The sequence below is a fragment of the Salmo salar genome, chromosome ssa07 (genome assembly GCF_905237065.1).
Source record: "Salmo salar chromosome ssa07, Ssal_v3.1, whole genome shotgun sequence".
Classification (NCBI taxonomy): domain Eukaryota; kingdom Metazoa; phylum Chordata; class Actinopteri; order Salmoniformes; family Salmonidae; genus Salmo; species Salmo salar.
This window is the reverse complement of record NC_059448.1, coordinates 6,460,505-6,486,169: the sequence shown is the minus strand read 5'-3', so window position 1 is coordinate 6,486,169 and position 25,665 is coordinate 6,460,505. Positions and strand designations below refer to the sequence as shown.

Sequence of the window (25,665 nt, the reverse complement as noted above, 5' to 3'; positions counted from 1 at the left end):
GCTCTCTCTTGATGATCTCCCTCTTCCATCACATGTCCTTGATAACCCTCACCGTGAAGAAGAAGAATACTTGATTGATCTTATAGGCCACAACAATATGTCTTACGCTTTTTAAATCACTTCCTGACACACACACACACACACAGATTTTTTTCCCAGTTGCTGGTCTACTCCAGACTAGATTTTTCCAGTTGGTCATAGGATTCAAACTGAACTTCACGTGATGATCTCCATCTTCCACCTCTTCTTATAATCTTCCCTCCATCACCCTCTTCACCTTCCTCCTACATTATCTTACTCGACTCTTCTTTCTCTCCACCATCTTCTTAACATTGACCTCTCTTTCATCTTCTCCTTAGCACTCAGCATTAAATGACTTACTTCACACAGAGACACCGGTTGTACATATTATTTTCACATGTTGTTCTTCCAGGGGTGACCAATCTTGTATGCATAAGGCTGGTGTGGTTGCAAGCTCTTGTTCGTACCAATCAGCAACACGCCTGATTCATCTACTAATCTTGATTAGAAACACTGAAACTGGGTGCTGTGGAGAAACCGACTGCCCGCGCGGGAACGCGCACACAGCCCAGGGTTGGCAAAGCGCGCGCCGAGCAATTTTCGTTATGGACAGATTTTTTACGCACACTCGTGTCACGCAAGCACCTGTTTTTCTTGAGATGGTAGGCTACGGAGTGCGGATAGATAAGCTACCATGCAAGTGGACTATGCATTTTTTTGTGGGAAATCTTCCTATGATGAACAGGAGTTTAGGGTGGATTTGCGAAGCCTACTGAAAAAAATGCTCCGGCGGGCCTCTCAACTCCACAATCTTTGGATGAGAAGATGTCAGGAATCTGATAGATTTACCAGATAGGTATGATAGCAAGACTACAATTCTGGGATAATTTTTAAAAAATGCGCCTTTTGAGTTTTTTTTTTCGAGGCATCTAGCGTTATATTGATAATGCAAGCAAGCATGCTTTTATATCTGTTCTGAGTTATTTATTAGGCTACATTGAGTGGAAACATTCTCATGAATTTTCAAGAGTCATTCGGTTTTCCTTTTTCATCAGTGTGGTATATGCTAACCTAATGAGACTGAAGTGCAACTGGCCCCAAGATAGTCTGAGTTCTGCGCAATGAACTAACCATTCAAGTTGTCCAAAACGCTTTATTTACGTTTTGCAAAGATATGGATGAGTCAACGTCATTGGATATCGAGGCCCTGAAGGTAAGATATGTCAAAGTAAATGCGAATTAATAGCCTTTACTTTTAATTCATACCTGTTGTCTGATCTTGAAGAATTCACTTTCAAAATAGAAATGCCATTCATCAGCACATTCAACCAGGCAATACATGAGCACGTTTACAAAACGTATTCATCCCATAAATCTTGTTTTTAGCATACTCAAAGTTTTTGAAAGTTACATGTTCACTGATAATATAGGCTTAGAGTACACATATTAAAGCTATCTATCTATGATACGTCTGTTGTTATTCTATGCACTGGCACTTATGCAACAGGCAAGTGAGAACATTCATTGGAGAGATACACTTGCATCTGCCATGTCTTTGATCTCACGGCTTAGCAGTGAACATAATAGCCTATTCCTAGTTTGCCAAGACAACCTTCGCAAAAGGTGGTCAATTTAATTGATGATATTATGATTCTTGAAGAATATTCCTTATTGGTTTTGGTTTGTGCAACTCTTACCCAATTATGAATGATATTCCAAACTACATGGTTGTAGTTCTTCTAATGTTTAAAGGGGAATGGAAACACTACCCAGCTAACACAGTGGATCTGGGCCGATTCTGGCTGAGAGTCGGGGCACTCGGCTGAGAGTCAGACTCGGCTGACGTCATGTGGCCCGAGTCTGGGCTGCCTTCGGCAGTATTACTTATGGCTAGGATGCGGGGATTGAGCTCGGGCCGATTCCGGTGTGAGTTATCTGGCACAAATGTATTACTTGGGGCTCTGGCTGATTCCGGTGAGAGTTATCTGGCCCAAACTGTATTACGTGGGGCTCTGGCCGATTGGGACTACTCTCTGGCAGATGATTACACGGGCTGCTTTATATAATTAACATTTCATTATTTATTTAAAAAAAAATGGTGTCTTAATTAATACAAAAATCAACACTTTTTTTCCCCCAAAACAACTTCCTAATGAAGATAGAGAAAAACAAACAAAAAATGTTGTCTTCCTTATTTTGTATTTATTAAACATCTGAAATCAGAATAATTATACCTTTTACTGTGAATGAGTTCTACGGACACTTTCTTATCTAGATATAGTATATTAATCACATATCTGCACCAAAACATAGTACAAATGGCATTGTGTCTTACAATGTACACACAATAACTCATAATGACGAAGCGAAAACAGGTTTTTAGAAATGTTTGCAAATGTATATATATAAAAAAATAAAAAAAAATACCTTATTTACATAGGTATTCAGACCCTTTGCTATGAGACTCGAAATTGAGCTCAGGTGCACCCTGTTTCCATTGATCATCCTTGAGATGTTTCTACAACTTGATTGGAATTCACCTGTAGTAAATTCAATTGATTGGACATGATTTGGAAAAGCACACACCTGTCTATATAAGATCCCACAGTTGACAGTGCATGTCAGAGCAAAAACCAAGCCATGAGGTCGAAGGAATTGTCCATAGAGCTCCGAGACAGGATTGTGTCGAGGCACAGATCTGGGGAAGGCTACCAAAAAATGTCTGCAGCATTGAAGGTCCCCAAGAACACAGTGGCCTCCATCATTCTCCCGAGTGACGCAACGCTCTAAGGCACTGCATCACAGTGCTAGAGGCGTCACTACAGACACCTTGATTTGAATTCAGGCTTTATCATAACCGGCTGTAATTGAGAGTCCCATAGCGCGTAGCACAATTGCCCCTGTGTCGTCCGGGTTTGGCCGGTGTAGGCCATCATTGTAAATAAGAATTTGTTCTTAACTGACTTGCCTAGTTTAAATAAAGGTTACATTAAACATTTTTAAATACATCTTAAATGGAAGTAGTTTGGAACCACCAAGACTCTTCCTGGAGCTGGCCAAACTGAGCAATTGGGGGAGAAGGGCCTTGATCAGGGAGGTGACCAAGAACCCGATGGTCTCTCTGACAGCGCTCTAGAGTTCCTCTGTGGAGATGGGAGAACCTTCCAGAAGGACAACCATCTCTGCAACATTCCACCAATCAGGCCTTTATGGTAGAGCAGCCAGACGGAAGCCACTCCTCTGTAAAAGGCACATGACAGCCTGCTTGGAGTTTGCCTTAAAGGCACCTAAAGACTCTCAGACCATGAGAAAAAAGATTCTCTGGTCAGATGAAACCAAGATTGAACTCTTTGGCCAGAATGCTAAGCATCACTTCTGGAGGAAACCTGGCACCATCCCTATGGTGAAGCATGGTGGTGGCAGCATCATGCTGTGGGAATGTTTTTCAGCAGCAGGGACTGGGAGACTAGTCAGGATCGAGAGAAAGATTAACTGGTCAAAGTACAGAGAGATCCTTGATGAAAAATTGCTCAGGACCTCAGACTCGGTGAAGGTTCACCTTCCAGTAGGACAACGACCCTAAGCACACAGCCAAGACAATGCAGGAGTGGCTTCGGGACAAGTCTCAATGTCCTTGATTGGCCCAGCCAGAGCCCAGACTTGAACCCCATCGAACATCTCTGGAAAGACCTGAAAATAGCTGTGCAGCAGCGCTCCCCGTCCAACCTGACAGAGCTTGAGAGGATCTGCAGAGAAGAATGGGAGAAACTCTCCAAATACAGGTGTGCCAAGCTTGTAGCGTCATACCAAAGAAGACTCAAGGATGTAATCGTTGCCAATGGTGCTTCAACAAAGTACTGAGTAAAGGGTCTGAATACTTACGTAAATGTAATATTTCCTTTTTTTATAAATAAAAAAATAATTCTCAAGTACTGTTTTTGCTTCATCATTATGGGGTATTGTGTGTAGATTGATGAGGGAAAAAAAACTATTTAATACATTTTAGAATAAGTCTGTAACCTACCAATAATTTTTTATTTGTAAATCTATTTTTTGGAACTTGGTTGGGGTCTCAACTTACTGTTGACAGTAAGAATAGTAGAATAAACCAGGTGCAATTTCGAAATGTGTTTGTGCAGCAGTGTCACGTTCGTCGTAATGAGCGCACCAAGGCGCAGCGTGAGTATAGTTCCACATAATTTTAATCTCCGTGAAACAAACAAAACAATAAAGAAACAACAAAACATGATGTCATGACGTGCACACAGGCACACAGGCAACTAAACACAAACAATATCCCACAAAACACAGGTGGGGAAATGGCTACCTAAATATGATCCCCAACGATAAGCAGCTGCCTCTAATTGGGAACCATATTAGCACCAACATAGAAATAGACATACTAGAACACCCCCTAGTCACGCCCTGACCTACTACACCAAGGGCGTGACAAGCAGTCACCGACAGTCAGTCATGAATGTGCAGCACAGTTTATAACATAAATGTGCAGCACAGTTTATAACATTAATGTGCAGCACAGTTTATAACATGAATGTGCCCCACCAATTTTTTTATTTATTAGTCTTTAAACTACTACTAACAATCACCCATATTAGAAAAATATTGAATTTCTAACTTCACATTTCCCTAGTGTAGGCTACTTATCGTAATGAACGATATCAGCAAAATGCCTGCGATAAGTGTTCGGTATGGTCGGTGTCTATAATTTTTGGGTTGTCATCCCAATTCTAATAATGAATCTCGAAGAAACACACAAGTCATTAATTGGTTATTAATTAATTGGTTACTGTTTTACCATGTACTTTCTAAGTAAATAACTAGCAATTTCTGTACCGTAACATGAAGTGCTTCCGATCTGTTTTCTTTGCCCCAGGAGGACCGCTGTGGATGCAGGCATTTGTTCCAAACCAGCACTAGCACATCAGATTTGTGTTTTGGCACTAGATGGGAGCAAAAGCTTGCACACTATCTGGTAATCCATGACCAGGAGTGAAGACCTTGGGCAATAGAGTAAATATTACAAATTATTTAAAAACTTTTTACCAATCCTGTGGTTCATAGACAGCCTACCCACAGTAACTGCACAGTTACTGGAGATATATAGCCTTTTTTCCGGACAATTTCCTGTCTGGAATTATAATGTAAATGTGACACTTCCTCTCTGATCGTTTGATAAATGCAAATGTGTCCTCCATGGGGCGACATCCTAAATGGAGCTCTCTGAGGATTTGCAGGGGATTAGCATGGAAAGCCAGTGTACTGTGGATGAGTCTGACTGTTTACATCAGCACTTTGTCGTTTCTTTTGATTTTCACTTCCGTAAAGCCTGACAGGGAAACAAATTCATCTCCTAACCTCCTCAACAACATCCACGCTGGCTGTCTGTGTGCTGTTGTCGCCAAATTCCACAAAGTTCCTAATTAAAGCACCTATTATTAAAACAGGTAAAGGGACAAAGTTGTGGTCTTTAAATCATCAGTCTATCATGAAGTGTCAATTTGAATCTGAAAATAATTAAGCAAATGAAAAACTAACACTTTATTTGAGCTGTTGAGCATAACACTGTTATAACAAGTGACGTGTTATAAAAACTTGTACAGAACAGAGAAACCAACTTCTCACAGCCTTTTCAGGATGAACCTTTTGAACAACAAAGACCTTTCCTAGCACAAGCAGTGAACTTATTGGAGTGCCTTCATCTCTTAAAAAAAAACAAGCTAGTAAAAGTGCACAGCCGTCTGTAAACAGGAAATGGACAGCCATCTGTAGACAGGAATTGGACAGCCGTCTGTAAACAGGAAATGGACAGCCATCTGTAGACAGGAAATGGATAGCCATCTGTAGACAGGAAAAGCACAGCCGTCTGTAGACAGGAAATGGACAGCCGTCTGTAAACAGGAAAAGGACAGCCGCCTGTAGACAGGAAATGGACAGCCGCCTGTAAACAGGAAAAGGACAGCCGCCTGTAGACAGGAAATGGACAGCCGTCTGTAAACAGGAAAAGGACAGACGTCTGTAAACAGGAAAAGGACAGCCATCTGTAGAAAGGGAAAGGACAGCCGCCTGTAGACAGGAAAAGGGCACAGAGAACAAAATGTCACAGTTCAAAGTGGCAATATCTCACTTTATTGTCTATTTCAACTGTGATGGAGCCAACAAAATTGGACTTCACATTACGAGAGTTTGGGACTATAAGGTTCTATCTGCATTTTTGTAAATATTGAGTTACTGACATACCCTTGTTCTGTTCAATGTTCTCTACCTATATAGTACTCTGAATTGACCAATTCATGTTGTTAAATTCAAAAGAATACAAGATTAAAATCACTGACGCCATTCAAACCAATGAGGGTTTGGAACTTTAAAGCCAATTATCTCACAATCCTCTTCTTGCAGATATAACTTTATAAGGCCAAACTCTGGATTAGTCAATCCACTATCGAGAACAGCTGGATTAGTCAATCCACTATCGAGAACAGCTGGATTAGTCAATCCACTATCGAGAACAGCTGGATTAGTCAATCCACTATCGAGAACAGCTGGATTAGTCAATCCACTATCGAGAACAGCTGGATTAGTCAATCCACTATCGAGAACAGCTGGATTAGTCAATCCACTATCGAGAACAGCTGGATTAGTCAATCCACTATCGAGAACAGCTAAAACCACAAGGGGGTGTCAGCTCTTTGATCGCTACATCAATACTGGCCCTGATGGATGGGAATGTCTTCATCAATAGCTTGATTTACAGACATTACATTCTTTTCAAGACCAATGCAACACCACCTTTGTTTATCCATCTGACATATTGGCTTCTAGACCATGGATCATCAACTACATTCGGCCGCAGGGTTGATTTTCTTTTCTTCAGCGTATGGTCAGGGGACTGGAATATAATTACAAATCATTTGAAGACTGCAAATTGACCGCAAGAAGCCCAAACAGATATAATATTTGACTGAAACATAATTATTTCAAACCTTGCTTACGTTTGTATACAATCACATATATCTATCTATTATGCCTGAGAATACTTGGGAACAGATGTATAACATTTTAATCACTTGCAGGTGATTTGCTGGTGTCCATATTGTTTCTTTCAATTGAATAACTGTTGCCTTTTGATGAAAGAACATGCGCAGTCATAGATTTAGGACCAGTCCAAGTCAACATTTTGGGGTATTGCTTTTTTACGTCTAACTACTGCTGTTATTGTGTCTATCCACTTTCCCATTGCTGCCTTCGTGGTTGGTTACATGCAGGACAGAAGAAAGTAGTGGGAGAGACTCAAGTCATTAGTGCTTCTCCAATGTTTTCTTACCTCCGGCGGAAGAGGCAAGTGGGATGCCCGTGGCATCACAGAGAGAGAGAGACCATGCAGGAGGTGTAGTGGGACGCCCACAGCATCACGGAGAGAGAGACCATGCAGGAGGTGTAGTGGGACGCCCACAGCATCACGGAGAGAGAGACCATGCAGGAGGTGTAGTGGGACGCCCACGGCATCACGGAGAGAGAGACCATGCAGGAGGTGTAGTGGGACGCCCACGGCATCACGGAGAGAGAGACCATGCAGGAGGTGTAGTGGGACGCCCACGGCATCACGGAGAGAGAGACCATGCAGGAGGTGTAGTGGGACGCCCACAGCATCACGGAGAGAGAGACCATGCAGGAGGTGTAGTGGGACGCCCACGGCATCACGGAGAGAGAGACCATGCAGGAGGTGTAGTGGGACGGCCACCGCATCACGGAGAGAGAGACCATGCAGGAGGTGTAGTGGGACGCCCACGGCATCACGGAGAGAGAGACCATGCAGGAGGTGTAGTGGGACGCCCACAGCATCACGGAGAGAGAGACCATGCAGGAGGTGTAGTGGGACGCCCACGGCATCACGGAGAGAGAGACCATGCAGGAGGTGTAGTGGGACGGCCACGGCATCACGGAGAGAGAGACCATGCAGGAGGTGTAGTGGGACGGCCACGGCATCACGGAGAGAGAGACCATGCAGGAGGTGTAGTGGGACGGCCACGGCATCACGGAGAGAGAGACCATGCAGGAGGTGTAGTGGGACGGCCACGGCATCACGGAGAGAGAGAACATGCAGGAGGTGTAGTGGGACGGCCACGGCATCACAGAGAGAGAAAGCATGTGTTTACCCTATCACTCTGAGCTGTGTCAACGGAGGTAGAATGACTACTGGTAATCGCTAGCTTGGTTCGCTTGGCTGCAATGTATGTTCTCAATGCTGGGAGGTCACCACAGCCTCCGTCCTGAAGTAAAACCAGCACCAAGTTATCTTGGTAAACGTTGACTGAAGGGATTGATAGGGAAGTAAAGCAAGAGAAAGTTACTCATCATATTTCAATGTTAATCATTTTCTACCTTGACTTCAAATACCCTCACCTTCAGTGTGCCAAACATTGAGGTCGTGAAATTGCTGTAGAAAAACAATTACAAAATGCTGTTCAGACTTCATACAGGGAACGATGCTGTCCTGACTACATAATATGGGGAACGATGCTGTCCTGACTTCATACAGGGAACGATGCTGTCCTGACTACATAATATGGGGAACGATGCTGTCCTGACTACATAATATGGGGAACGATGCTGTCCTGACTTCATACAGGGAACGATGCTGTCCTGACTTAACACAGGGAACGATGCTGTCCTGACTTCATACAGGGAACAATGCTGTCCTGACTACATAATATGGGGAACGATGCTGTCCTGACTTCATACAGGGAACAATGCCCCCCTGACTTCATACAGGGAACAATGCTGTCCTGACTACATAATATGGGGAATGATGCTGTCCTGACTTCATACAGGGAACAATGCTGCCCTGACTTCATACAGGGAACAATGCTGTCCTGACTACATAATACGGGGAACGATGCTGTCCTGACTACATAATACGGGGAACGATGCTGTCTTGACTTCATACAGGGAACGATGCTGTCCTGACTTCATAATATGGGGAACAATGCTGTCCTGACTACATAATATGGGGAATGATGCAGTCCTGACTTCATACAGGGAACGATGCTGTCCTTACTTCATACAGGGAACAATGCTGTCTTGACTTCATACGAGGAACGATTTGTGCAAATCTTCATCCTCACAGTTCCGTAAAGGGTTGTCTCGAAACAAACCACTTGTGCCAGTAGTAGAAAATAGGTGCTATTGGCTCGTACTCCATGGGTCATGTTCTACATGTCTACAGATTGATAAAGCGCTACCACTGCCTGCTGTGCTCTATTCCATTTGCTCTGTGAATGCCCGAGCTTTAGCATGCATGACGGGCTAGGGTAATGTATGCATTCAACTCTGCAAAGAAATTGCAGCATCTAGCTAACAGCGTTTTGGGAACAGTGGGTTGCCATAGAAATTAGAGGGGCAGAAGAGTCATTTCCCCTAGCAACAGAGGATTCAAAATAGACTATGGAGTTGTCCTGCTGTGACACGTCGGATAAAAGAGAGAACTTTACAATTTTTTTTTAGATATACTGTAAACTGTTTCCGTACCCCTGAGGGCCTTTAAATTACACTACTGTTAAAGGATTTTATTCTGCTAGTATCTAAATATTTTGAACCAGCCAAAGATATTCCCCTAAAAAACAGAATGTGCGGTTTTTATCCTCTACCAATGCGTACACTATTTATGATAATGAACAAGCAATACTAAGTTCAATTTTTGTTTTATACATTTATTTTGATGGATAAATGTTTTGAGAGCAAAATACTATACATTACAGCGTCATATATATCTAATCATGGAAGGTATTTAGTGTGACTCAAAAGGCCTGTCCCTCTAGTTCTCGGGTGCACTCGCATTCATCTCTTGTAGTTATCTTCCGTGAAGTGTATCAGTGGCATAATTAAACTCACTGACCTTTCTAGTCCAATGATATGGTTCATTTGTATTCCCTGCAAAGTCCCAACTTCCATTGGTGAGACATTTGCCCCCCCCCCCTCCCTCCACTGCTAGAAAGACATCATGATCCAAACTGTCATTGTGAAGAGGAACCCAGCTAAGGTATAAAGACTGGATTCATCTAGACCAGCGGTTCCCAAACTAGGGGTCGCTACCCCATGTGGGGTCGCCTGATATGAAAATGGGGTTGCGGGAGAATTTCCAAAATCCTGAAGAAAGCTGTCATCAAGGCAAAGGGTGGCTATTTGAAGAATATCAAATATAAAATATATTAAGATTTGTTTAACACTTTTTTGGTAACTACATGATTTGTTTAACACCTTTTCTGTTACTACATGATTTGTATAACACTTTTTTGGTTATTTCCATATGTGTTATTTTATAGTTTTGATGTCTTCACTTTTATTCTACAATGTATTTAATAGTAAAAATACAGAAAAACCCTTAAATGAGTAGGTGTTCTAAAACTTTTGATTGGTAGTGTGTGTATATATACACTGCTCAAAGAAATTAAGGGAACACTAAAATAACACATCCTAGATCTGAATGAATGAAATAATCTTATTAAATACTTTTTTATTTACATAGTTGAATGTGCTGACAACAAAATCACACAAAAATAATCAATGGAAATCCAATTTATCAACCCATGAAGGTCTGGATTTGGAGTCACACTCAAAATTAAAGTGGAAAACCACACTACAGGCTGATCCAACTTTGATGTAATGTCCTTAAAACAAGTCAAAATGAGCCTCAGTAGTGTGTGTGGCCTCCACGTGCCTGTATGACCTCCCTACAATACCTGGGCATGCTTCTGATGAGGTGGCGGATGGTCTCCTGAGGGATCTCCTCCCAGACCTGGACTAAAGCATCCGCCAACTCCTGGACAGTCTGTGGTGCAACGCGGCGTTGGTGGATGGAGCGAGACATGATGTCCCAGATGTGCTCAATTGGATTCAGGTCTGGGGAACGGGCGGGCCAGTCCATAGCATCAATGCCTTCCTCTTGCAGGAACTGCTGACACACTCCAGCCACATGAGGTCTAGCGTTGTCTTGCATTAGGAGGAACCCAGGGCCAACCGCACCAGCATATGGTCTCACAAGGGGTCTGAGGATCTCATCTCGGTACCTAATGGCAGTCAGGCTACCTCTAGCGAGCACATGGAGGGCTGTGCGGCCCCCCCAAAAAATGCCACCCCACACCATGACTGACCCACCGCCAAACCGGTCACACTGGAGGATGTTGCAAGCAGCAGAACGTTCTCCACGACGTCTCCAGACTCTGTCACGTCTGTCACGTGCTCAGTGTGAACCTGCTTTCATCTGTGAAGAGCACAGGGCGCCAGTGGCGAATTTGCCAATCTTGGTGTTCTCTGGCAAATGCCAAACGTCCTGCACGGTGTTGGGCTGTAAGCACAACCCCCACCTGTGGACGTCGGGCCCTCAGACACATGTACATTTGTGGCCTGCTGGAGGTCATTTTGCAGGGCTCTGGCAGTGCTCCTCCTGCTCCTCCTTGCACAAAGGCGGAGGTAGCGGTCCTGCTGCTGGGTTGTTGCCCTCCTACGGCCTTCTCCACGTCTCCTGATGTACTGGCCTGTCTCCTGGTAGCGCCTCCATGCTCTGGACACTACGCTGACAGACACAGCAAACCTTCTTGCCACAGTTCGCCTTGATGTGCCATCCTGGATGAGCTGCACTACCTGAGCCACTTGTGTGGGTTGTAGACTCCGTCTCATGCTACCACTAGAGTGAAAGCACCGCCAGCATTCAAAAGTGACCAAAACATCAGCCAGGAAGCATAGGAACTGAGAAGTGGTCTGTGGTCCCCACCTGCAGAACCACTCCTTTATTGAGGGTGTCTTGCTAATTGCCTATAATTTCCACCTGTTGTCTATTCCATTTGCACAACAGCATGTGAAATGTATTGTCAATCAGTGTTGCTTCCTAAGTGGACAGTTTGATTTCACAGAACTGTGATTGACTTGGAGTTACATTATGTTGTTTAAGTGTTCCCTTTATTTTTTTGAGCAGTGTATATATCCCAGACAAGATTGAAGAATGGTACTATAAGTCAGTGCTTGTGTCTACAGCTGTTGGTATGAATTTGAATGGTTACATACAATACATGTTGATAGAATGGCTGAGAGACGGAGAGACTGTTGCTGTACTCCCCAGGTAAGGACCTTGTTTCCGGGTACCACTAAAGGCCACAGTCTTCAGCCAGGCAGCTTGAAGATGTCACCATTCCTTCAAACCGCACACACGGAGACATAGAAATGGTATCCACCAGTTCATCTGACTCTGTGAAAGTAGATAAAGGGCCAAAATTGCCAAAATCCTGAACTATCCCTTTAAGTGAAAGTACGCTGTCCAATACTCCTTGCTATCATACCACATAATTCATGCCAAGATCCTCTCTACTTCAACCATTGTTCAACGAGAAGTCCCATCTCCTGCTGCACCAGAGAAACCTAGCTGATTAGATCAGTAGTGAAATCCTCATCGGCGAGTGCCATGCCAAACTATGCATGTTGCAGGGGAGCAGATCGTGTGGAAGATCTGATTAACATTGTGAAAACTTGCCTTATCTGTGATGACTTGAAACCTCCATCCAAGAACAGAAGATTGAGTGATTAAAGGAAGATGCGTTCAGCACGTATGTACAGTGTCTGACAACTACTATGTGATATCTTAAAGACGTCCAGTCAGAACGGGAACATTTTCACAAGGTCAAGTAATGCCAGAGACCTAGAATTTTTTTTTTTTTTAAATTAAATGAAATATAAAATAATTTATCTTTCGTCTCTCTGTTTCATAATTTTCCTTCAATTCGCAAGAGGCTGAATGTATCTCACCAGAGAAGGCATCTGAGTGAGCAAAATAGCATCCCTTTCTCTCTGTATGTGTAGGCCATCTATCTGATACTGTCTGGTCCAAAAGAGTATGACATTGTTGCCGGCCCATAGCATTGAATGCAAGGGAAGCCAGCGAGCATTTGGCCTCCCTTGATAAAAAATAATAAAATGATCAAATAATAGCCAATCAGCGTTGAGTGCAACTGTGAACAGTACTGGTGCACCAAAACAAAGTGTCAAAGGAAGCCAGTTTGGATTTTGGGCTCACTCACACTAATCACATCGAGAGCATATGTCACTGACAGAAACTCGTTGTGCATTTCGTTGTGTTGTTGTCCTCTGGTGAGTAGCTTGCTAAAATTGGCCCTATCCTAAATTAGCCTTGGACGGATAGGGATTTGGACTTGTGGTTTTACTTAATTCTTCGTACTGGCCAGTAATTATAACGGGGATTCTGATCCAACCATAAATTCATACACTGTTGTGCCCCTGACATGAGAGGATGGAAGTTTCAATACGCAGCTAGATATAGAAGGCTAATGCTAACAATCTAACGTTGCCCATGAAAGGAAGTTAGGCTAGCGAGCAAGCTTTTTAGCCAGCTAGCCTAGGGCAAGAAAAATTTAAGTGTGTACTGTATGACAGAGTGACAGACCGTTTCTTCAACATGAAAGAGAGGAGGATGGCATTGGCATTTCTCTACAAGTAGGGTAGAGAAACTTGCATGAACACACACAATCATTGCCATGGACAGCCACATCATGTTTAATTTACGGTGATTGGACTAAATTGTTTTTTGTATAATTTAGTTGTCACTGTATTAGACTAAGTGTAGGTGATTTGATGATGTTGAAATGTTGAAGTTGAAATGGTGCTGGAATAGTGGAGGCAGCTCCTGATTTCTTTGCGACTTGCAGTAACTCTCCGTGGTTCTAAATCAATAGTTTTTTTTTGTGGATAAGATCATTTTGGAAACATTAACTTCCTTGACCATGCTGTAGGTAATGTCATTATTTGTTACATGCAATATCATTTGTGGACTTCACCGGACAGAGGTTGCTCTCCGGTTTTGTGATGAACAAAGGTGTGGTTGAATTTATTCTGCCACTGTGTCTTCTTATTGTCTAGGCATTTAGGCCTATATATCACAGTGTCAAGACATATGAACTAACAGGTTATACAGCAAACAATGCAATTATCACAACACATATGTTGTAATATGGCTTTTTTTTCTGGCTTGGCTTCCCCAGTGATTTCACCCACACACCACTACTGGGTAATGCTGGAGAAGAATGGTGTGAACAAAGCCATTACTATTATACAATCATTTTTAGAAAAGTTGTTACCAAATGAGGTAGGTAAAACAAGAGAATTCCAAGGGAGCACAAGAGAATTCCAAGGTAACACAAGAGAATTCCAAGGTAAACAAGAGAATTCCAAGTTAAAACAAGAGAATTCCAAGGTAAAACAAGAGAATTCCAAGGTAAACAAGAGAATTCCAAGGTAAAACAAGAGAATTCCAAGGTAAACAAGAGAATTCCAAGGTAAACAAGAGAATTCCAAGGTAAAACAAGAGAATTCCAAGGTAAACAAGAGAATTCCAAGGTAAAACAAGAGAATTCCAAGGTAAACAAGAGAATTCCAAGGTAAAACAAGAGAATTCCAAGGTAACACAAGAGAATTCCAAGGTAAAACAAGATAATTCCAAGGTAACACAAGAGAATTCCAAGGTAAAACAAGAGAATTCCAAGGTAACACAAGAGAATTCCAAGGTAAAACAAGAGAATTCCAAGGTAAAACAAGAGAATTCCAAGGTAACACAAGAGAATTCCAAGGTAACACAAGAGAATTCCAAAGACAATCTATCCATTCCATTGTCTGTCTTGTCAGTCTAAGGTTTCATTTCATCTGTTTAGATCTTTATCTGTTATGGTTTTCCATTTAAATGTTTTATTCAACCTTTCATTAAGCAGGGACTCATGCTGAGATCATGGTCTCTTTCTCAGATGAGCCCTGCATGAACACATCCATAAACAACTATTACACAAGACATATGTATATACATATCAATTACACTATACATATCTATGTACACATCAATTACACTATACATATCTATGTACACATCAATTACACTATAAATATCTATACTACCGTTCAAAAGTTTGGGGTCACTTAGAAATGTCCTTGTTTCTGAAAGAAAAGCACATTTTTTTTGTCCTTTAAAATAACATCAAATTGATCAGAAATACAGTGTAGATATAGTTCATGTAGTAAATGACTATCGTAGCTGGAAACAGCTGATTTTTTTATGGAATATCTACATAGCCGTACAGAGGCCCATTATCAGCAACCATCACTCCTGTGTTCCAGTGGCACATTGTGTTAGCTAATCCAAGTTTATCATTTTAAAAGACTAATTGATCATTAGAAAACCCTTTTGCAATTATGTTAGCACAGCTGAAAACTGTTGTTCCCTATTAAAGAAGCAATAACACTGGTCTTCTTTAGACTAGTTCAATATCTGGAGTATCAGCATTTGTGGGTTTGATTTCAGGCTCAAAATGGCCAGAAACAAAGTCCTTTCTTCTGAAACTCATCAGTCTATTCTTGTTCTGAGAAATGAAGGCTATTTCATGCAAGAACTTTTCAAGAAACTGAATAACTCGTACAACGCTGTGTACTACTCACTTCATAGAACAGTGCAAACTGCCTCTAACCAGAATAGAAAGAGGAGTGGGAGGCCCTGGTGCACAACTGAGCAAGAGGACAAGTACATTAGAATGTCTAGTTTGAGAAACAGACGCCTCACAAGTCCTCAACTGGCAGCTTCATTAAATAGTACACGCAAAACACCAGTCTCAACGTCAACGGTGAAGAGCCGACTCCGGGATGCTGGCCTTCTAGGCAGAGTTGCAAAGAAAAAGCCATATCTCAGACTGGCAAATAAAAAGAAAAGATTAAGATGGGCAAAAGAGCACAGACATTAGACAGAGGAAGATTGGAAAAAAGTGTTATAGACAGACTAATCTAATTTTGTGGTGTTCGGATCACAAAGAAGAACATTCGTGAGACGCAGAAAAAAATGAAAACATGCTGGAGGATTGCTTTGGTGGTGGTAAAGTGGGATATTTGTACAGGGTAAAAGGGATCTTGACGAAGGAAGGCGTCACATTGGTATGAATGATTCGAGAGACAGGCGCAGGAATGCGTAATACAGTTTTTTATTACACCCAAATTACGGCGTGCTGTGTAAAGGCACGGGGACGAAGACCAAACAAACACTATACAAAACACAGGGTAGAAACCCAGACAAAAGAGCGAGGAGTACCTCGACTAAATAACGCAAGCGCACAATGATTAACACATGGGACGAGATCCGTAATCATCTGTGTAATCCACAATGGCACTAAAGCCAAAACACACAGCACAGGTATTCACACGCACCAACGGACATTGTAACAATAATCGACAGCCCAATGGTGAAACAAAGGGCACATTTATACAAATACAATCAGTGGGAATGGGGACCAGGTGTGCGGAGGGATCCGTGACAGAAGGCTATCACTCCATTTTGCAACGCCATGCCATACCCTGTGGACGGCGCTTAATTAAGGCAATTTCCTCCTACAACAGGACAATGACCCAAAGCACAGCTCCAAACTATGTAATGACTATTTAGGGAAGAAGCAGTCAACTGGTATTCTGTCTATAATGGAGTGGCCAGCACAGTCACCGGATCTCAACCCTATTGAGCTGTTGTGGGAGCAGCTTGACCGTATGGTACGAAAGAAGTGCCCATCAAGCCAATCCAATTTGTGGTAGGTGCTTCAGGAAGCGTGGGGTGAAATCTCTTCAGATTACCTCAACAAATTGACAACTAGAATGCCAAAGGTCTGCAAGGCTGTAATGGCTGCAAATGAAGGGTTCTTTGACGAAAGCAAAGTTTGAAGGACACAATTATTATTTCAATTAAAAATCATTATTTATAACCTTGTCAACATCTTGACTATATTTCCGATTCATTTTGCAACTCATTTCATGTATGTTTTCATAGAAAACAAGGACATTTCTAAGTGACCCCCAAACTTTTGAACGGTAGTGTATGTAGTAATATAAATGTATTAAAAACCCTGCAATCCACATTCAAAAATAAAACGTTTAGCATGGGATCTAATACTCAGATGCCCCTCTCTCTCTGGTTGTGTTCCAGATGAATGAGGAACAGTACGTACTGGAGGCCCAGTCGGGCCATCTTCAGCAGCCCAGGTGCGACGCCGTCTACCCCGTGGGACTCTATGGGTGGAGGAAGAGATTCCTCTACTATTTCCTCTCGCTGTTGCTGGTCATAATGATAGTCAACCTGGCCTTAACTGTGTGGATAGTAAAGGTCATGAATTTCACTGTGGTGGGTAGCCTACCGTATAATGTTTTACAGTAGCCTACTGTATAATGTTTTACAATGACTATTGTATTTTGTTTTATAGTAGGCTACTGTATATTGTTTTACAGTAACCTACTGTATATTGTTTTACAGTAGCCTATTATATAATGTTTTACAGTAGCCTATTATATAATATTTTACAGTAGCCTATTGTATAATGTTTTACAGTAGCCTATTGTATAATGCTTTAGAGTAGCCTACTGTATATTGTGAACCAGTTTGCACAGGCCTGCTCATACTCTAATATACTAATGGGGGATTTGTCCACTGAAATACATTTGGATGGTGCTACATGGATGAGGTGAATGAATGTAAATTAAAGAGACAGATGGATAGATTTGATTGAATTATTGATTTAACATTACACTTGACATAGCAAGTGTATGTTCTGTGTTAAGATATACTTGATTCATAAGTACATTAGAAGTTTTGCATGATTACACACATACGTATATAATTGAGATTAAAACAATGGCTGAATTGGCTCAGGTGAAAATAATATCGCTGCAAAGAATATCGCTGCAAAGCCACAAAACGGAAAAAAGTTCCTAATCACCTTCAGGTATAGCTGTATAGTGCAGAATTTTGAAAGCGATTCAGGGCTAATGTATGCAATCCACCATTTTGTCAACAAACCCCTGAAGACAGAATCGTACTGTGACGGATTAGTCACCCGGGACCGTCTTTATCACTTCTTCACTCCTTGGCAATTTATGTCATTTACTCAAGTGTTTCCTTTATTTCGGCAGTTACCTACAGTGCCCCTTGACTTTTTCCACATTTTGTTAAGTTACAGCCTTATTCTAAAATTGATTGAATTATTTTGTCCCTCAATCTACACACAATACCCCATAATGACATAGCAAAAACGGGTTTTTAGAAATGGTTGATAATTTATTTAAAAAAATAAAAAATAAAAAAATATCACATTTGCATTAATATTTAGACCCTTTACTCAGTACTTTGTTGAAGCACCTTTGGCAGCGATTACAGCCTCGAGTCTTCTTGGGTATGACGCTACAAGCTTGACACACCTGTATATGGGGAGTTTCTCCCATTCTTCTCTGTAGATCCTCTCAATCTCTGTCAGGTTGGATGGGGAGCGTTGCTGCACAGCTATTTTCAGGTCTCTCCAGAGTTGTTAGATCGGGTTCAAGTCCAGGATTTGGCTGGGCCACTCAAGGATATTCAGAGACTTGTCCCGAAGCCACTCCTGTGTTGTCTTGGCTGTGTGGTTAGGATCGTTGTCCTGTTGTAAGGTGAACCTTCGCCCAAGTCTGAGGTCCTGATCGCTCTGGAGTAGGTTTTCATCAAGGATCTCTATGTACTTTGCTCCGTTCATCATTCCCTCAGTCCTGACTAGTCTCCCAGTCCCTGCCGCTGAAAAACATCCCCACAGCATGATGCTGCCACCACTACGCTTCCCCGTAGGGATGGTGCCAGGTTTCCTCCAAACGTGACGCATTGCATTCAGGCCTAAGAGTTCAGTCTGGGTTTCATAAGACTAGAGAATCTTGTTTCTCATGGTCTGACAGTCTTTAGGGGCCATTTGGCCATTTGGCAAACTCCAAGCGTGCTGTCATGTGCCTTTTACTGAGTAGTGGCTTCCGTCTGGCCACTCTGCCATAATTGGTGGAGTGTTGCAGAGATAGTTGTCCTTCTGGAAGGTTTTCCCATCTCCACAGAGGAACTCCAGAGCTCTGTCAGAGTGACCCTCCGGTGTTTGGTCACCTCCCTGACCAAGGCCCTTCTCCCCCTGATTGCTCAGTTTGGCCGGGCGGCCATCTCTAGGAAGAGTCTTGGTGGTTCCAAACTTCTTCCATTTAAGAATGATGGAGGCCACTGTGTTCTTGGGGACCTTCAATCCTGCAGACATTTTTTGTACCCTTCCCCAGATCTGTGCCTTGACACAATCCTGTCTCGGAGCTCTACGAACAATTCCTTTGACCTCATGGCTTGGTTTTTGCTCTAACATGCACTGTCAGCTGTGAGACCGTATATAGACTGGTGTGTGCCTTTCCAAATCATGTCCAGTCAATTTAGTTGTCGAAACATCTCAAGGATGATCAATGGAAACAGGATGCACTTGAGCTCAATTGCGAGTCTCATAGCAAAGTGTCTGAATACTTATGTAAATAAAGTATTTCTGTTTTTTTGTTTTAAAACATTTGCCCAAAATTCTAAAAAAATATTTTCGCTTTGTCATTATTGGGTATTGTGTGTAGATTGATGAAGGGAAAACATTTATTTAATCAATTTTAGAATAAGGCTGTAAAGTAACAAATTGTGTAAAAAGTCAAGGGGTTTGAATACTTGCCGAAAGCACTGTCTGTAGATGTTAGATGTTACCTGTAGATGTTATCTGTGCTGTGGTTGTCTTGACTACTCTCTGTCTCAAGACTTCACCAGCTCCATTGAAAGCTCTGCCAACCTAGAACCCCATAAGCTGTATGAGAGATGTAATGCTGTGTAGATTCATACATATATGATACATAAGGAGAGGTGTGGTATCCTGGCAAGCCTTCTGGTGATGCTGATTTTGAATGACAAGTCCATCCTCCATAGCTGTCTGTGTACATGATTCATTGGTCTGGACATTACGGGGCATCAGTGCATGACTTAGTGAAAATGAGACTTGTGGAAGTTAGGATTCTCCCCTTAGACATAAAGATATGTAATCTTAATATCCACACAAAATGCCACATTCATAAACGAACCATAAACTACTTAATGAGCATTATTAACATTAAATCAACAGTGACACCATTTAATCAACATTATAATACAAACTTGTCCATAAACATATCAGCGGGAACACAGAGAATGTTTATTTTTCAATGACTCAGTTTAGTGCGTTGCCAACACAACTTCCTTATTGGTTAACAAGCTCTTAGGCTGTTGTTCATAACCAAGGCATAATGCTCAACTGTCTATAGCTGATCTTACAGTATAACGCATCATGTAGTCTAAACTAATGTATTCTTAAGGACACCTACAGTTACACGTTACCGTTCAATCTACGCAGGCTTGTCTACATCTACCCATTCTACCCATTCACCCTGTATGCTGTTGTCACCTCAGTGTCATACCCTACCTCTACCCTGTCACCTCAGTGTGATCCCCTACCTCTACCCTGTCACTCAGTGTGATCCCCTACCTCTATCCTGTCACTCAGTGTGATCCCCTACCTCTATCCTGTCACTCAGTGTGATCCCCTACCCTGTCACTCAGTGTGATCCCCTACCTCTATCCTGTCACTCAGTGTGACCCCCTACCCTGTCACCTCAGCATGATCCCCTACCTCTACCCTGTCACTCAGTGTGATCCCCTACCTCTATCCTGTCACTCAGTGTGATCCCCTACCTCTATCCTGTCACTCAGTGTGATCCCCTACCCTGTCACTCAGTGTGATCCCCTACCTCTATCCTGTCACTCAGTGTGAGCCCCTACCCTGTCACCTCAGCATGATCCCCTACCTCTATCCTGTCACTCAGTGTGATCCCCTACCTCTATCCTGTCACTCAGTGTGATCCCCTACCCTGTCACCTCAGTGTGATCCCCTACCTCTACCCTGTCACTCAGCCTGATCCCCTACCTCTATCCTGTCACTCAGTGTGACCCCCTACCCTGTCACCTCAGCATGATCCCCTACCTCTACCCTGTCACTCAGTGTGATCCCCTACCTCTATCCTGTCACTCAGTGTGATCCCCTACCTCTAACCTGTCACTCAGTGTGATCCCCTACCTCTACCCTGTCACCTCAGTGTGATCCCCTACCTCTACCCTGTCACTCAGCCTGATCCCCTACCTCTACCCTGTCACTCAGTGTGATCCCCTACCTCTACCCTGTCACCTCAGTGTGATCCCCTACCTCTACCTAGTCACCTCAGCATGAACCCCTACCTCTACCCTGTCACTCAGTGTGATCCCCTACCCTGTCACCTCAGTGTGATCCCCTACCTCTACCCTGTCACTCAGTGTGATCCCCTACCTCTACCCTGTCACTCAGTGTGATCCCCTACCTCTATCCTGTCACTCAGTGTGATCCCCTACCTCTATCCTGTCACTCAGTGTGACCCCCTACCCTGTCACCTCAGCATGATCCCCTACCTCTACCCTGTCACTCAGTGTGATCCCCTACCTCTATCCTGTCACTCAGTGTGATCCCCTACCTCTATCCTGTCACTCAGTGTGATCCCTACCCTGTCACCTCAGTGTGATCCCCTACCTCTACCCTGTCACTCAGCCTGATCCCCTACCTCTACCCTGTCACTCAGTGTGATCCCCTACCTCTACCCTGTCACTCAGTGTGATCCCCTACCTCTACCCTGTCACTCAGCGTGATCCCCTACCTCTACCCTGTCACTCAGCCTGATCCCCTACCTCTACCCTGTCACTCAGTGTGATCCCCTACCTCTACCCTGTCACCTCAGTGTGATCCCCTACCTCTACCCTGTCACTCAGTGTGATCCCCTACCTCTACCCTGTCACTCAGCGTGATCCCCTACCTCTACCCTGTCACTCAGCCTGATCCCCTACCTCTACCCTGTCACTCAGTGTGATCCCCTACCTCTACCCTGTCACCTCAGTGTGATCCCCTACCTCTACCCTGTCACCTCAGCATGAACCCCTACCTCTACCCTGTCACTCAGTGTGATCCCCTACCTCTATCCTGTCATTCAGTATGATCCCCTACCTCTATCCTGTCACTCAGTGTGAACCCCTACCCTGTCACCTCAGCATGATCCCCTACCTCTACCCTGTCACTCAGTGTGATCCCCTACCTCTATCCTGTCACTCAGTGTGATCCCCTACCTCTATCCTGTCACTCAGTGTGATCCCCTACCCTGTCACCTCAGTGTGATCCCCTACCTCTACCCTGTCACTCAGCCTGATCCCCTACCTCTATCTTGTCACTCAGTGTGAGCCTCTACCTCTACCCTGTCACCTCAGCCTGATCCCCTACCTCTACCCTGTCACTCAGTGTGATCCCCTACCTCTACCCTGTCACCTCAGTGTGATCCCCTACCTCTACCCTGTCACTCAGCGTGATCCCCTACCTCTACCCTGTCACTCAGCCTGATCCCCTACCTCTACCCTGTCACTCAGTGTGATCCCCTACCTCTACCCTGTCACCTCAGTGTGATCTCCTACCTCTACCCTGTCACCTCAGCATGAACCCCTACCTATACCCTGTCACCTCAGTGTGATCCCCTACCTCTACCCTGTCACCTCAGTGTGATCCCCTACCTCTATCCTGTCACCTCAGTGTGATCCCCTACCTCTACCCTGTCACTCAGTGTGATCCCCTACCTCTACCCTGTCACTCAGTGTGATCCCCTACCTCTACCCTGTCACTCAGTGTGATCCCCTACCTCTACCCTGTCACTCAGTGTGATCCCCTACCTATACCCTGTCACCTCAGCATGATCCCCTACCTCTACCCTGTCACCTCAGTGTGATCCCCTACCTCTACCCTGTCACCTCAGTGTGATCCCCTACCTATACCCTGTCTCCTCAGTGTGATTCCCTACCTATACCCTGTCACTCAGTGTGGCCTGTAATAGGCATACACAACATCCATCAGCTCAGCCTGGTGTTTTACTGTGTCCAGGTCAGGCTATGTCATTGACATACATCCAGCAGCTCAGCCTGGTGTTTTACTGTGTCCAGGTCAGGCTATGTCATTGACATACATCCAGCAGCTCAGCCTGGTGTTTTACTGTGTCCAGGTCAGGCTATGTCATTGACATACAGCCAGCAGCTCAGCCTGGTGTTTTACTGTGTCCAGGTCAGGCTATGTCATCCAGCAGCTTGACTCTTGCGGAAGACACATTTCAATTGAATGCATTCAGTTGTACAATCGACTAGGTATCCCCCTTTCCCTTTCTATATACACAGGGGAGTCAAAAATAGGAAACTACACATCTTTCATGACTTCTGGGGTACAGCACTTGATTTAAACGAACACAATGCCAGTAAAGTCATGATTGTTGGAAAACAGGGTCGTCGGTAATGTGTTAAGGCTTGTGTGTGAAATCTGGTTTGACATGACATTGTTACGAATGTTAATGTCATTATAGAAGTAAAAAAAATAAAGAGTGACAACTGTTTAAAGGGCATTCCTCTCCTTTAGGCTGCTTATTTGTTCTGTACTTTTGTTGTACATTTTGCAGGACGGAATGGGAAACCTTCAGGTGAACGGGGAAGGGATACGACTGGAGGGAATATCAGAATTTCTTCTTCCCCTTTACGTGAAGGAGATCCAGTCAAGAAGGGTAAGCTACCCTGTTTACTAACCCACCGTTGTTCTCAGTGTAACGGAGTTAAGAACGTACGGTAAACTCACTGCACTCCTTAGATATTTTCCGATAACTCAAACTGTTGGCACGTTGTCAAGGATGGGGCATGTGTGCTAGCAAGGCAGAGGTCCTGGATTCGAGCGTCGGTGTGAGCTGAATCAGAAGGAAACGATACTCACTAAGCAAGCAGCAGTCACATCCATAACATCAGCACTAGGGTTAATGCTGATGCTGGAATAAACCCTATGGAATTTCATATTAGACTGCTGAATGATCATATGATGATACCAGATTCTCCCTATTAATGTAAATGACACTTCTCATCTTAGAGATCTTCAAAAACCGTTGCTAGGCTCTGATGGATCATGCTTGATGTTGATTTATTTATTAACTACAGAAGAATACAGAACTAGGCCATAGAGAACTTTCTATATATGGAGTTTATAACATTTCTGTGTTGCCCCTGAGGGATATTGCACGTTTTTTCTCCAGCCAATACTCTCTTGTCTCTCCTCCCCAATTTCCTGCCCTCCATCAGAACTGTATCAGGTTCCCCCCATCAAAAAGAAGATGGATAACGGGGGACTCTTCGTTTCCCACAAGTCACATACAACCTAGTGTAAATGACAGACAATTACAGGGGGACCACAGTCCCAGTTGAATTTTCAATCAAGCCGGTACAATAAATCCCCCTGACCTCCCACTACCCTTTGATGTCAGTAGGATAACTGAACTCCGGCACAAACTCTCCAGTTTTTCTTAGACACCCAGTCCATCCGAGCTCTTCAATGTTTCAATATGAAATGGAAAGCAATCTCAGGCCTTGAAGCCTTAGTTGGAAGTAGATTTTCTTTGGATGATTGTTTACTGTACATGGACAACGACTGGATGGTGGGCTTAATTTGATACTCTTGATTAGTTTGAAAGTTAATTCAGTTGAAATTTGGTAGTATAATTTCTCTTTAATTTTATTTCCTCAGATGTAGTCAGATATTTTCTTAAAAATGTCAGTATATTGAGCAGTCCATTGCAATAAAACTGGCAAAACCTTAGTTGGACATTAAAATGACATCTATCACTATTCGCTTTATTACGTACATTGTTTTGGTCCAAACACTGAAAATATATTAGGGTTTAATTTTTTCCCAAAAATCTACACATTTTCATTCCCAAAATTGCAACCATACCGGTAATATCTCGGTATTCCTGTTCACGTTTAAAAGCATATAATAACAGCGAAAATGACATGATTATACCACTGTCAATGGAGAAATATGGACAGGAATCTAATGGTTTCTTGTTCCATTTGTCACAATTGAATCAAGTCAAAGTTAAGTCACCACACTATTTCATTGATGTGGCCTAGTTTAAATGTAGGCCTGAAATATGAGTTTATTGACCTACAACCTATAATTACATTCGTTTTAGCTGAAAGATTTGACTGAAAGATGTCAGCCATCTTGTTGGCCTTTTTTTCTCCGGCTATCAGGGGAATGAGGGAAGATTGTGGCGTTTTTTTTCTTCATGATAACCCACTTATTGTGGTGACTGTGTCACAGGGAACATATCCGATTCTCCGCTAATCAAACAGACAAGCAAATAGGACTAGTATTGGAGATTCAGCGCCATGGGTAGCACCGAGGTTGATCAAATCCCCCCCGAATCTGACTAGTCAAACCTGTGCACTCGCTTTTTGTTAATGTAGCAATTATGAAACAAATGTTGTACATGTCTATTTCTTTCAGCGTGTTTCTGGACACAGTTGTACCGTACATTTTGTTAACAGTGAGCAGCTGCAGTTTATATGTTGAGCCTCTGGCATTGCCACAAAGCTAGTTTTGGAGATTTGTGAATGTGAGATGGAGATTGCATTCAGTAACTCCATCAAGAGGTCGCTTGTAGCCTAAACATTATAGTCAGCGATGCAATATATTTTATTTTTGCTTTAGGGTGGCATAAAAAGAGTATATTATTGGTCCATGGCACCCGTCATTATGTTTCTCGGGAAATGAGAAGGAGCTTGGTCGGGAAGTCCCGGGAAGTCCCGGTCACCAGTATTAAACTGATGTTTTTATAGTCTGCTAG

At 43.2% G+C, this 25,665-nt stretch overlaps 1 protein-coding gene across 1 annotated transcript in view; it reads left to right on the top strand.

The window, feature by feature from the left end:
• Nucleotides 1–637: 637 nt before the first annotated feature.
• LOC106608502 (zeta-sarcoglycan) overlaps nucleotides 638–25,665 on the top strand; it is a 59,629-nt gene continuing 34,601 nt past the window's right edge. The window contains exons 1-3 of the mRNA XM_045721464.1: nucleotides 638–1,234; nucleotides 17,048–17,242; nucleotides 23,455–23,556. Coding sequence (XP_045577420.1) covers nucleotides 1,196–1,234; nucleotides 17,048–17,242; nucleotides 23,455–23,556 — 336 coding nt within the window. The 5' untranslated portion in view covers nucleotides 638–1,195. The remainder of the gene's footprint in view (nucleotides 1,235–17,047; nucleotides 17,243–23,454; nucleotides 23,557–25,665) is intronic.